This window comes from Sceloporus occidentalis, unplaced genomic scaffold (assembly GCF_023333645.1).
Source record: "Sceloporus occidentalis isolate IW3139 unplaced genomic scaffold, rSceOcc1.0.p SCAF_8, whole genome shotgun sequence".
In the NCBI taxonomy this organism is placed as follows: domain Eukaryota; kingdom Metazoa; phylum Chordata; class Lepidosauria; order Squamata; family Phrynosomatidae; genus Sceloporus; species Sceloporus occidentalis.
In genome coordinates this window covers 32,045,875-32,060,542 of record NW_028316988.1, presented here as the reverse complement: position 1 = coordinate 32,060,542, position 14,668 = coordinate 32,045,875, and the positions used below count along the sequence as shown (strand labels likewise).

General features: G+C 46.7%; 1 protein-coding gene across 1 annotated transcript; it reads right to left on the bottom strand.

Annotated features, from left to right (window-relative positions):
• Positions 1-1,280: 1,280 nt before the first annotated feature.
• Positions 1,281-14,164, bottom strand: LOC149308535 (uncharacterized). Its single transcript, XM_089535926.1, has 4 exons — positions 13,351-14,164; positions 6,078-6,277; positions 4,467-4,591; positions 1,281-4,001 (listed from the first exon to the last, which is right to left on the bottom strand). Exons 1-4 carry the CDS (start codon positions 14,123-14,125, stop codon positions 2,168-2,170), a joined length of 2,934 nt encoding a protein of 977 aa, XP_089392052.1. The 5' UTR covers positions 14,126-14,164; the 3' UTR covers positions 1,281-2,167.
• Positions 14,165-14,668: the final 504 nt, after the last annotated feature.

The following is a 14,668-nucleotide window of genomic DNA, read 5'->3' as shown; positions in this document are numbered from 1 at the left end:
ATGTCAGGGGGTTGCAATGCATGGTCCTTGAGGTCTCGGCCAACTCTATAGTTCCTGTCTTAGCAGAAGGTATGGACAGCCATCGCAAGTGTGACAGTTGGCAACCCTTAAATGGCTACTGCACCAGTGAGATAGGACTACATGGCCCTTAACAATCCCTTCCGACTCTAGGGTCCTATGTATTCCTGCATGGCAGAAGAGGGTTGGACTATATGGCCCTTAGTAGTCCCTTCCAACAATGAGATCCTATGCATTCCTGCATGGCAGAAGGCGGGATGGACTATATGGCCCTTAGTAGCCCCTTCTGACTCTAGCGTCCTATGTATTCCTGCATGACAGAAGGAGGGATTGACTATATGGCCCTTAGTAGCCCCTTCTGACTCTAGGATCCTATGTATTCCTGCATGGAAGAAGGAGGGTTGGACTATATGGCCCTTAGTAGCCCCTGACTCTAGGATCCTATATATTCCTGCATGGAAGAAGAGGGTTGGACTCTATGGCCCTTAGTAGTCCCTTCCGACCCTAGGATCCTATGTATTCCTGCATGGCTGAAGAGGGTTGGACTTTATTGCCCTTAGTAGCCCCTTTCATCTTTATATTCTCTGTATTCCTGCATGGCAGAAGAGGGTTGCACTATAAGGCCCTTAGTAGCCCCTTTCATCTTTAGTATTCACTGTATTCCTGCATGGCAGGAGGTGGGTTGGCCAATAGGACCCTTAGTAGTCCCTTCCAACTGGGTCCTATGTATTCCTGCATGGCAGAAGAGGGTTGGACTATATGGACCTTGGTAGTCCCTTCCAACTCTAGTGTTCTATGTATTCCTGCATGGCTGAAGACTGCTTTGTTGCCGCAATGTGGCAGGAATCCAAGTAACACGCAGCCGTCTGCTCCTTTGCTGCCCCTCCTTCCCAAAATGTCTTCCCGCTGTCTTTTCTTGTCTAGGCAGCTGGCCCCTTTCCAAGGTAGAGGCTGCATTGCAGGTCCCATTAGAGCGGCAATAGTTTGGCTTTGGTTACGCTGGAGGATTGTTTTGGACTTCATCTTCCAGAATCCCTGGCTATTGGCTAACATGGCTGAGGCTTCTGGGAGATATAGTCCGAAAGCTCTTAAAAGGGGAACAGTTTGGGGACCACTCGCTTGGGACATGGACATGAGGCCTTCCACATCGAAAGGTTTACTCTGTCCTCCATCGCTGATCTGTGCTCCCTTCCGCTCCGAAAACATCCCTCGCACAAACACACAAAATGACGGCCGTGACGCAAGGCGGAGAAAAGAAGCCAAAACTCTCAGTGAGCGTTGCTTTTTAAATTTGCTTTTATTGCACAGAAGCCATTGGAGGCAAACAGTTTCGACATAGTGCACTTTGTATTCGTGGTTGTGTGTCATATGCGCGGTCGTGGGCGGCCATGTTTCCACGTGATGCAAGTGGTGTGAAAATCCCGGGAGCCATTGATCACGTGGGAAGGCAATGGTGACGGAAATCGCAAACCCCTTCGCCCCAAATTTACGTTCCCTGAGGACACTTCGAAAACGCACCACAGAGGGAAAGGCATACGGAAAAAATGTGATATCGCACCGATTTGCGGGTAAAAATTACTCCTTTCGCGTTCTTCCTTTCAAATTCAGACCAAAACCCGAAGCAGGTCCGTGAGATTTTGAAATGCGTTTCCGATTGGGTCCATGTCTATGACCTTCATCCCAAGTCCAGCTGTGGATAAAGGTCCGCGTCGATGGTGTACATGAAAAAACGAACGCAAGGCATTTGGGACCGTTTTGGGGATTTCCTAGCCTTCCTAACCCATAAACCCCGACCCCAAAAAAAGCATAATTTTTAGCGCTACTAACAGTTTACATTCATTTATGGCGCCCGACCAACACGCTTATTGCGCCGTCGCGATTTCAGCACAGGTCACCCCTACTACCCCTACTACCCCCTACGTAATAAATTAAAGTGCTTATTATTATTATTATCGTTATATGTGGCTACGGGATGTGACAATCGCAACGTAACCAAACTCGCGCTGACCGCGACGGGCTCGGTTTCGTTGCTTTTCCGTCCCCGATTTTACGTATTGCTAACAGGAGTGCGTTGGCGCAAAAACAAATGTCTTTTTTAAGGTCAAAGGGAACAGCCACCATTTTGAGGACAGGTCTAACTTTCCTGGCGTCACTTCTCACTCTTTTTCGCCTTTTCGGTCGCGGTCGCTTTTTCGTGTGCTTTGGTGTCCGTCCCGGAGGATTTCTTGACTTTCCCCTCCTTGGGTTTTGGCGCCTTCGCCGCAGCAGCAGCGGCATTCTTGGCATCGTCTTTGGGTTTGGCTTCGGATTTAGGTTTCTTGGCGTCGTCTTTCTTCTCGTCCTTCTCGGGTTTCGGCGCTATTTTGGCACCGGTCTCCTTCTTCTCTTCCGGGGATTTCGGTTCTGGCTTGGAAGCTTTCTTATTGTTGTCTTCCATCTTCTCCTTCTTTTCTTCCTTCACCGTTTCCTTGGTCTCCTTCCGAAGTGCTTCTTCCTTCTTACTCTCTTTCTTTTCCTCCGTTTCCTCTTTCTCCTTCTTTTCTTCCTTTGCAGCTTCCTTACTTTCCTTCGGAGGTGCTTCTTCCTTCTTACTCTCTTTCTTCTCCTCCGTCGGTGGTTTCTCCTTCTTTCCTTCCTTCACTAGTTCCTTACTTTCCTTCTGAGGTGCTTCTTCCTTCTTACTCTCTTTCTTCTCCTCTGTCAGCACTTTCTCCTTTTCTTCCTTCACAGAACCCTTGGTCTCCTTTTTAGGTGCTTCTTCCTTCTTGCCATCTTTCTTCTCCGTAGGCACTTTCTCCTTCTTCTCTTCCTCCTTCCGAGGTGTTTCTTCCTTCTTACTCTCTTTCTTCTCCTCCGTGGACACTTTCTCCTTCTTTTCTTCCTTTGCAGCTTCCTTACTTTCCTTCCGAGGTGCTTCTTCCTTCTTACTCTCTTTCTTCTCCTCCGTCGGCAGTTTCTCCTTCTTTTCTTCCTTCACAGATCCCTTGGTCTCCTTTTGAGGTGCTTCTTCCTTCTTGCCACCTTTCTTCTCCTCTCTAGGCACTTTCTCCTTCTTTTCCTCCTTCCGAGGTGCTTCTTCCTTCTTATTCTCTTTCTTCTTCTCCGTGGACACTTTCTCCTTCTTTTCTTCTTTGGTCTCCTTCTGAAGTGGTTCTTCCTTCTTTCCTTCTTTCTTCTCCTCCTTCACTTGTTTTGTAGGCATTTTCTCCTTCTTCTCTTCCTCCTTCTGAGGCGCTTCTTCCTTCTTACTGTCTTTCTTCTCCTCCGTATGCACTTTCTCCTTCTTCTCATCCTTCGTCTCCTTCGGACGCGATTTTTCCGCTTCCTTCCGGGGAGCTGTTTCCTTCTCTGGCGATTTCGCTTTCGGCAGCATCTTCGCCTTTTCCGGAGATTCCGCCGCCGCCGGATTGGCATTGGCGGACATCTTGGCGTCCTCTTTGGTCAGCGACTTCACTTTGGTGGGAGAAGCCACCTTCGCTGGAGATTTAGCGTCCGGAGACTGGGCTTCATCCTTCGCCTGCGATTTTGTTTTTTCCGGCGACTTGGTTGTTTCCGGCAGCGTTGGCACCGTTTCGAGCGACTTGGCTTCATCCTTTGCCAGGAATTTCGGCTTTTCCGGTGGTGTTGGCGCCATTTCGGGCAACTTGGCTTTGTCCTTCGCCGGGGATTGCGTCTTCTCAGGAGGCGGTGCCGTTTCAGGCGTCTTGGCGTCCTCCGTCGATGCTTCTCCATCTTCTTCTCCTCCTTCAGTCTCAACTTCTTCCTCTTCCTCTTCCTCCGTTACTTCCTCCGTCACCTGGATTTCCTCAGTCTGTTCTTCCACGATGACCGTCTCCTTCTCCGACTTCTCCACCATTTTGACCTTCTCTTCACTTTTGAACTTGATCTGAGTCAGGACGCCGGGGCCCTTTGGAAAACCGTCCGCGAAAGGGAAGGTGGCCGTGCCGGCGCCCATGCGGCATTCCTCGCCTTCCAGAAGCTTCCTGTTTCCGGGAAAAAAGGGGGAAGGAGAAATAGGAAGTCATAAGAACCCATTAAAAACATACACAGAAAGACCCATAAATGCCTCTGTTTTTCATCAGGGTCCTTCTCAAAATGGTGTCCTTCCTCAAAAGAGTGATCTTTGGCAGATTCCTTCCCAAAATGGCAGCTGGAATGGAAGGACTTGATTTCACTTCCATTTTGGGAAGGGCTCAGTGTCACTTCCTGTCGCCATTTTGGGAAGGACTTGGTTCCACTTCCATTTTGGGAAGGGATTGGCGCCACTTCCAGTGGCCATTTTGGGAAGAGATTGGATCCATTTGCATTTTGGGAAGGACTCTGTGTCACTTTCGTCTGCCATTTTGACTTAGTGAGGGTTCCCCACATTGCAATATGTCATCCTTGAGCGTTAAAGTGCATTAAAGGCGGAACTTCGTGAAGTCCCCGCGCCGCGCGTTGCGACCCACCTGTAAGCGGCGATCTCGATATCGAGCGCCATCTTGACATTTAGGAGATCCTGGTATTCCCGGAGCTGCACTGCCATTTCCCACTTGGTGTTCCTCAGCTCATTGTCCAGCTGCGCAATGGCTTCCTGTCGGAGAAAATGGCAGATGTTGTCTATAGAGTTGCACCATAGAGGTTCCTAGACAGGTTGAAAACCCTAGTGGTTTCTTAGGCATTTGGCCTAGTGGTTTCTAGGCATTGTGTAGGTCCTCCAGCCCAACTCTATGGTCAACATCTATTTGCATTAGAAGCTCAGAGATTCCTAGAGAGGCCACTTCTCTAGGCATTTATAGGTCCTCCAGCCCAACTCTATGGTCAACATCTATTTGCATTAAAAGCCTAGAGATTCCTAGATATTGACCATAGATTTGCATTAGAAACCTAGAGATTCCTAGAGAGAACACTCCTCTATGGTCAAATCCAGCACAGATGTTGACCATAGAGTTGCACCATAGAGACTCCTAGAGAGTCAAGTTGAAAAACCTACTGCTTTCTTAGACATTTTGCCTAGTAGTTTCTAGGCATTGTGTCGGTCTTCCAGCCCAACTCTATGGTCAACATCTATTTGCATTAGAAGCGTAGAGATCCCTAGAGAGGCCACTTCTATAGGCATTTTGTAGGTCCTCCAGCCCAACTCTATGGTCAACATCCGGCAGATATCGTCCATAGATTCCTAGAGAGAACACTTCTCTATGGTCAAATCCAACACAGATGTTGATCATAGAGTTGCACCATAGAGATTCCTAGAGAGTCAGGTTGAAAAACCTACTGCTTTCTTAGGCATTTTCCCTAGTGGTTTCTAGGCATTTTGTAGGTCCTCCAGCACAACTCTATGGTCAAATCCCTGCAGATGTTGACCATAGAGTTGCACCACAAATTCCTAGAGAGTCAGGTTGCAAAACCTAGTGGTTTCCTATGTGCAGCTGTTTCCCTTAAGCCCAGCGAATGTGGAATGCGGAGAGATTTGAACCGAGATTCGAACCCAGGACTTTGCTCCCGAAATCCTACACTGCAGATGATGGGACCTGCAGTCCTCCCAATATAAGTGTTTGCACCCTCCAGTCCCTTTTGCAGAGCCTCATAACCCATTCCTAGTTCATTTAGAGACACTACAAAGCCCCTGTCCCTGGAAAGGGTTGCTGATGGTGGACGATGGGATGTGCACTCCTCCCAATATGAGCATTTCCACCCTCCACTCCCTTTTGCAAAGCCTCAAAACCCATTCCCAGTTCATTGGGAGGCACTGCAAAGCCCAGGAGGAAGGGTCAGCAATGGTGGTGGTGGATGATGGGACCTGCAATCCCCCATATTAACATTTCCAACCTCTGTTCCCTGTTGCAAAGCCTCAGAACCCATTCCCAGTTCATTTAGCCCCCCAGTCTCAGGAAAGGGTAGTGATGGTGGATGATGGGACTTACAGTCCTGCCAGTATGAGCATTTCCACCCTCTATTCCCTTCTGTAAAGCCTCAGAACCCATTCCCAGTTCATTGGGAGACACTGCAAAGCCCCCCAGTCCCTGCAAAAAGTGGCGATGGTGGATGATGGGACCTGCAGTGACCTGGTAACTAGTTACCTGGTAAGACTGGACGTCCCCGTGGTGCCGGTCCTCCATCTCGACCCTCTGCCTCTCCAAGGAGTCCTTCGTCCCGTGCAGGGCTTCCAGTTCAGTTGTCCTGGACTGGAGATGGTGCCGGTATTCGGAAATCTCATCCTGCGCGGCGCGGATGGCGTCCGTGTTCACTTTGGCCGCTTCGGACAGCTGGCCCAGCCTCACTGACCAGCCGGAAGGAGAAGGGAAGACCAGAGAGACAGAGTTACCCATTCAATTCTGGACAACAAATCCCAGCATCCCAGCAGGACACTCTTCAGACCAAAAACACGGAGTGGACACACTTCCGGGGACGGATCTAATCCTTCCGTCGCACTTTCTCAGAAGCTCTTTAAAAGTAAGGTAAGAAAACGTAAGATTGATTGATCAATTGATTGACTGGTTGGAACAGTTAATAGGAGAATATCTATCTATCTATATCTGGAACAGTTCATAGATGCATGGATATTAATCTCACATATATATCTATATCTCTGGAACAGGATGCATGGATAATACTCTCATATCTATCTGTCTATCTATACACACACACACATAAGTGGAACAGGATGGGCAGATAATAATTTCATATATATATATATATATATATATATACACACACACACACATATATACATATATATATATATATATATACACACATACATGGAACATTTAAATAGATGGATGCATGGATAATAATCACATATATATCTATATATCTGGAACAGGATTCATGGATAATACACTCATGTCTATATCTATATATCTATATCTATATAGATATAGATATATGCATATATATTGTGTGTGTGTGTATCTGGAATAAGATGGATGGATTGTCTGTTGAAGGACTGGCTCTGGTATGGCACTGAGGCAGGCACTGAGGTTACTGCTGAGGTCTGCACTAAAGGTGGTGCTTCTGTTGGCTGAACAATGGGTGCAGCAACTGGCGTTAGAAGTGTCTTGGGCTGAAACTCCTTTGCCTTGGGGTCTAGTTGTTGACCAGTCAAAGGAAATCTCTCTCCCGGGTCCAGATAAAGCTCTGCTAACAGAGCCAGCCAAAGGAAAGCTCTTTCCCAGGCCAGATAAAGAAAGCTCTGCTAACAGAGCCAGCCAGAAAGGGAGTTTTCCTAACCGACAGTTGGAAGACTAGATAGCAAAGGCCAGAGCAACTAAAGCCCTTTGCAACCCTTTGTGTGTATGCTAAGCAACCCAGGTCTGTGCAAACTGCAACTAAAGCCGTTTGCAACCCATCGTGTGCATTCCAAGCAACCCAGGTCTGTGCAAACTGTTGCAATTACAAAGACTTTGCATGCTAAAGTCCTAGACAGTCAGCATTTGCAGGAGAGCTAAAAAAGGCGGGAAATCCTGGAAGCAGTCAGGCAGCCATAGCTCAGTCCTCATTGAGCAGGAGAGTCCTAATACTGTAACAGCAGAACATGGAACCTGAAGAGCTTATTGAAACTGAAATTGCAGATTCAAAAACCAAATCAGTGAGAACTAGGAAACTCACTGCAAAGATGTAACAAAATATAAAAGAAGAGTTAGCTTCTCTTCAGGAAAAGAGAAAAAATGTCTTGTCAGCTTTGCAAGGAGACATGAAGACAAGCCAACAGGCATTAAGCATTGAAGCAACATTTGAACTAAAAGAAAATATGATGCACCACTTTGTAAGCTGGAATGCACTGTTAGAGCACATGTTCCAGCTGCTAAACCGTATAAATACTCCAGAATCCTTAAACAATAAGGCAGAAATAAAGGATCAATCAGAGCTTGAAGAAGGAGACTTCAGCAAAGCTATCCGAAGTCTAGATGACCGAATTCAGCAATGGAAAAAAGAACAAGCTGAATCTCAACAGTCACCAGAGACAGCCATCGTAACAGAGGAAAAACTGTCAACCTCTCCCAGAGGCTCAAAAAAAGAAATAAAGCCTCAAACGAACAAAGCACCAAGCTTGGCATCTTCAGAAGTGACTTCATCCTGGCATTCCCACAAGACCAGGAGTTCCAAAACCACTTCCCGTAGTAGTGGCTCCTCACGAAGGTCTGTAGGAGCGGAGCTGGAGATGATAGCTCTCCAAGCAAAGGCTGAGGCAGCAGCAGCTGCAAAACAGGCAGAATTTTCCAAAAGAAAGCAAGAACTCATAATGGAACAGACCAAAAATAACCAAGAACTCGAAATAGAGCAAGCTAGAATGAAAGCTGAATTAGAAACCTTGGAACAAATAGCAAATTCAGAACAGCTAAAAGAAAAAGCTCAGATCTTGGAACAAGGTCTCAAAGAAAAATCGCTGGCATCTGACCTGTCTAACCTAGGAGAAGACCCTAAACAGAAAGTGATTTCCTATTTAGCTGGTCAACAACTAGACCTCAAGGCAAAGGAGTTTCAGCCTAAGACGCTTCTAACGCCAGCTGCTGCACCCATTGTTCAGCCTGCAGAAATACCACCTTTAGTGCAGACCTCAGCAGTAACCTCAGTGCCTGCCTCAGTGCCGTACTAGAGCCAGTCCTTCAGCAGTCAAAGAGAACCCATCACATACCCGGTTAATACCACTGTTCCTACTAACCTGGGTTACCAACAGCAACCAATCCATGCTTCACTCAGCACAAAGCCACATTTGCAAAATGTGCCAGACCCATACTTCACAACTATAACAAGGAACCCAAGGAGAGACTTAACAGACAAAGGTGTTCAAAAATTCTCAGAAAAACCTGAAGACTACATCCTCTGGAAAGCCATCTTCCAAGGAGCCATGGAAGATATGGGATTATCTGCAAAGGAAGAACTGACCCTGCTAATGGCATGGCTCGGCCCTTCATCTTCAGAGCAGGTAAAAAGAGTTTATGCTGCTCACATAGCAGACCCTTCGGCAGCCTTACAAGCTGCATGGGACAGATTGGACCAGAGATATGGAAGTGCAGCTCAGATTGAGACCTCTCTTTTATGTAGATTAAAGGACTTCCCTCAGCTCACAATGAGAGACAGCAAGAAGTTGTGGGACCTTTTAGATCTTTTACAAGAGCTACATATTTTCTCTGATGCATCCACTAAAGCCATAGCTTCAGTGGCCTATTTGAGAATAACTGAAGACAGAGAAGTCCACCTGGGTTTCCTATTAGGAAAATCAAAATTAGCACCAACCAAAGGACATACTATACCTCGGCTAGAGTTTTGTGCAGCTGTCTTATCAGTCCAAATCTACGAACTAATTCAAAGGGAACTTGATTTAGAAATTCATCAAACTATTTTCCATACAGACAGCAAAGTAGTTTTAGGCTACATCTACAATGAGCATCGCCGGTTCCATATATATGTCAGCAACAGGGTAGAACGTATAAGAAAATATTCTAACCCTGAACAGTGGAGATATGTACCCACAGACCTCAATCCTGCTGACCAGGGATCCAGAGCCATTCCAGCAGGCAAACTTAAAGATTCAACCTGGCTACACGGTCCTTCATTTTTGCTAGACCCAGACTATATAAGTTCCACAACAGAAACTTATGAGTTGCAAGATCCAGAAACAGATAAAGAAGTTAGACCCTCTATAACAGTCTTGGCATCAAACATCCCTAAGGATAAGACACTGGGTTCGCATCGATTCTCTAGATTTTCATCATGGACCCGTCTGATCACAGGTCTAGCAAGACTTATTCATTTCCTACGTTTTTGTGATAAGGAAGCTACATCTGTTGAAGATAGAGAGAAGGCAGAGTTAATAGTTTTCCAGACTGTACAAGCCGAAAACTACCAGGAAGAAATAACTTGCGCAAAACAAGGAAGACCAATGCCTAAAACCAGTTCTATACGATCTTTAAGTCCTACCTTTAAAGACAACAGTTTACTCAGAGTAGAGGGCTGACTGTCTAAAGCTGAAATAGAAAATCCTGAGAAGTATCCCATCATACTTCCTGCTAAGCATCATGTGTCAATTCTACTTGTTCAGCATTATCACGAAAGAAAACAACATCAAGGCAGACATTTCAGAGAAGGAGCAGTGCGAGAAGCCGGTTTCTGGATAGTCGGTTTAAAAAGGTTGGTCAACAAAGTAATACGGCATTGTGTGACTTGCAAAAAACAGAGAGGAAAGTGCAGTCATCAGAAAATGGCTGACTTGCCTCAGGATAGGTTAAATATGGGGCCGCCATTCACTAACATAGGCATAGATGTTTTTGGTCCATGGACAATTTCTGCTCGTAAAACCAGAGGTGGAGCAATTAACGATAAGAGGTGGGCAATAATATTTACATGCCTATCCATTAGGGCAGTTCATATTGAATTAATTGAATCTACGGACACATCATCTTTCATTAATGCTCTACGAAGGTTTTTTGCTTTAAGAGGTCCAGCTAAAATCATCCGTTCAGACCGTGGAACTAATTTTCAAGGTGCTTGTAAAGAATTGAAATGGCCAGCAAAGACTGTTACTGATCCAGATTTACAAGAATTTCTGAAAAAAGAAAAGTGTGTATGGTTATTCAATCCTCCACATGCTTCTCATATGGGTGGAGCATGGGAGCGTATGATAGGCATTTCTAGAAGAATTTTAAACTCATTGCTGTCAAAGGTGAGCTTCCTAACACATGATGTATTGGTCACACTTATGGCAGAAGTATCTTCCATCATCAACAGCCGCCCACTTGTGCCAATGTCTACAGACGCAGAAAATCCATTTGTACTGTCACCAGCCACACTGCTTACATTCAAAACTGCAGAATGGACAGATCCCGCAAGAGTATCTGATCTCCAAGGGGTTTATAAGAATCATTGGAAGCAGAGTCAAGTACTAGCCAATGCTTTCTGGAAAAGATGGCGTCGAGAATACCTACCGCTCTTACAAAAGCGGACAAAATGGTTGGACACTCAGCCCAATTTAAAAACTGGAGACATTGTACTGCTAAAAGAAAAAGAAGTTCCAAGGAATAGCTGGCCACTCAGAGTCATCGAGAAAGCAATCCCAAGCGACGATGGGAAAGTTTGCAAAGTTAAAGTTAGAATAGCCAAAGAAACAGGCAGAAAGACATTTGATAGACCAATATCAGAGTTGGTTTTTCTTTGCAATGACAATGTCATTTAGAGACTTGGACTTTCATATGTGTTTATTGAAATATAAAGCATACCTGTGTTAGTATTCAAAGTTAATATAAAGTTATATGGAAAACTCATTAAGAGTTTTGGTGGGGAGTGTCATGCCTCCAGAGCATCTTTGATGTTCTTGAGACATATATTTAGTTAAGATTATATTAGGTTTTCTATGTATTAGTTTAAGAGGGAAAATACAGGTCTACAGCTTTAAGAAAGACAGGGATTGTGGGAAATCCCAGGGTCTTATGCTGTCTCCCTCTAGCTAGTCTCAGTGTGTAGTGAGATTTCAGCAAAGTCAGACCTGGAGAGAGTATTTTCCTTTGACAAAAAGATAAGTCCACAAAGGAAAAAAGATAAGTCCACAAAGGAAAAAAGATAGTCCTCAAAGAAAGATAGAGTACATCAAGAAGAGAGCAAGGTATTTAGAAAGGACTATAGTAAGAAAAAGAAGAAATCAGTTTTGTGTTATTTGTGTTATATCCAGTAAAGCTTTTAAAAACTTAAGAAATTTGTGGACAAGTCTTTTGTTCTGGCTATGTTCCCAAGAGCCAGAGGCCTTACTACACCCAAAGTCCGTAGCATCGCCCTTGGGACAAAACAATATATATATATATATATATATATGGAACATTTAAATTTTACAATTTACAATTTCTAGATTGTAAGCCTGAGGGCAGGGAACCGTCCAATTAAAAAGATTGAATGTACAGCGCTGTGTAAATTTACAGCGCTTTATAAATAAAGGTTAATAACAATAATAATAAATAGATGGATACATGGATATTAATCACATATATATCTATATATCTGGAACAGGATGCATGGATAATACTCTCATATCTATATCTATATATATATACCTGGAACAGGATGGATGGATAATAATTTCATATTAAATGGAACATTTAAATAGATGGATGCATGGATAATAATCACATATATATATATCTGGTTCATAGATGGATGGATGGATGATAATCTCAGATAGATAGATAGAGAGATAGATAGAGAAAGAGATAGGGAAGAGTGCTGTCCATGGTGCTGACTTTTCCCAGAAGGTGGGAGTGACTAGTTCCCAATAGAGAAGCCATTGATGACTTTGTAAACGGCCTCCATCCTTGACATCAGGCATCTGCAAGTCCTGCAGCCGATTTATTGATCGACCGATCAATCGATCTATTGGCAATGGCCCAGGGCTCTGCCAGTTCTGCAGCGAGGCCTTAAATTAAAGATGAAGCGACTGCAGTGCCCTCCTTCCTCCTCCTCCTCCTCCTCCCTTTTGGTGCAGCCTGACTCAGCCCTTTGCAGAGGAGGAGGAGGACCACAGGGAGGACTGCCAGGGGATAATGGGCTCCTTCCTCCAAATCCTGGGGAAGGACCCCTCCTCTGTCCCCCAAAAGTTATTTTCCTCTCCTTCAGGACGCCTGGCTGAAGTTACTTCCTCTCCCTTGAGGCACCAGACCACCAGTAGATCCATCCATCCTCCAGATCTATCTTCCATCCATCCATCTGTATAACTATCTATCCATCTATTTCTCTCTCTCTCTCTATTTCAGTCTATCTATCCATCCCTCATCCGTCTATATCTATCCATCTATCTTCTATGTCTGTATGCCTATCCATCCTCCCTTTATATGATTCTATATCCATCCATCATCCCAGTATCTATCTATCTGTATAACTCATCCATCCATTCGTTTTTCTGTCTGTCTATCTGTCCATCCACATTTTATATCTATCCGTCCATCATCCCTCTATATCTCCTAACTATCTATCTGTCTGTCTGTCTATCATCCCTTTATATCTCCTTCCTTTCCTCCCAGTTCATTGGGAGACACTACAAAGCCCCCCCCCTCCTTGGATAAGGCTAATGATGGTGGATAATGGGACCTGCAGTCCCCCCAATATTAATGTTTGCACCCTCTATTCCCTTTCGCAAAGCCTCGGGACCCATTCCAAGTTCATTGGGAAACCCCACAAAGCCCAGGAGGGAGGGGATTGGAGGCGTTGGTGGATGATGGGACCTGCAGTCCTCCCAATATGACCATTCCCACCCTCTATTCCCTTTTGCAAAGCCTCAGGACCCATTCCAAGTTAATTGGGAGACAGTATAAAGCCCAGGAGGGAGGGAACCGGGGGTGTTGGTGGACGATGGGCTTTGCGACCCACCTCTGAGCCACTCCTCGGCGTGGCTGGCGCTGTGGGCGGCGTGTCCCTCCAGCTGGGCCCGGATCTCCTTGAGGGCCTCGGCCAGCTGGGGCTGCTGGGGCTGGCGGTCGGCCAGGGGGGCCTCGGCGAGGGCTGCCATGCCCATCATCCCCTCGACCTCCTCCCGGTGCTCCCTCCGGAGCTCGGCCCCTTCCTCCTGCAGGGCCCTGAGCCTGAGCTCCAGCTGAGAGGCCTCTCTCTGGGCCTGCAGGGCTTGCGAGGCCGCGCTGCGGATGATGGACTCTGCAGTGCCTCTCCTCCTCTCCTCTTGCAAGACTTTCTCCTGCAGCTGCTGGGCCTCCTCCAGGGCCCTGCTCCTCTCCAGCGCCTCCTGGGCCTTCTGGGCCTCCACTTGGGCCAAGTGGGCCCTCATCTCCCGGATCTCCAGCTCGTAGAGCTCGGCCATGGCCGCCCTCCCGGCCCTCTGCTGCCGCAGGACCCCGGCCTCGGCCGCCAGCTCCTGGTTCCGGGCCTCCAGGAACCGGACCCGGTCCAAGTACCCGGCGAAGCGGTCGTTCAGCCCCTGCAGCGCAGCTTTCGCACTCAGCTCCGAGGAGGAGGAAGAAAGGACTTCCTCTCTCCCGTTGACGACGCCCCAGGACTGGAAGCCGCTGGAGGAGGACAGGGAGGACATGGAGGACGGGTGGCGGCCCCCGAAGAGGGGCTCCTTCCGACCCCAAGGGGGGACTGCATCGCCCATCATCCCCCCGAAGGAGCCCAGCATCATTCCCTGCATCCTGGTAAGGACGACTGCGGCAACTCAGAGGGAAGAGAAGGGACCAGGACTCTTATAGAGACACCTCCTCCTTAGCCACGCCCCCTTTGCCATGCAGGAAGGCGGAGGATGATACTCTCCCATGCAGGAATACATAGGATCCTAGAGTCAGAAGGGGCTACTAGGGGCCATATAGTCCAATCTCTTCTTCTGCCATGCAGGAATACATAGGATCCTACAGTCAGAAGGGACTACTAAGGGCCATATAGTCCAACCCTCCTTCTGCCATACAGGAATACATAGGATCCTAGAGTCGGAAGGGACTACTAAGGGCCATATAGTCCATCCCTCCTTCTCCCATGCAGGAATACATAGGATCCTAGAGTCGGAAGGGACTACTAAGGGCCATATAGTCCATCCCTCCTTCTCCCATGCAGGAATACATAGGATCCTAGAGTCGGAAGGGACTACTAAGGGCCATATAGTCCATCCCTCCTTCTCCCATGCAGGCATACATAGGATCCTAGAGTCGGAAGGGACTACTAAGTCGCCAATCAACTACAG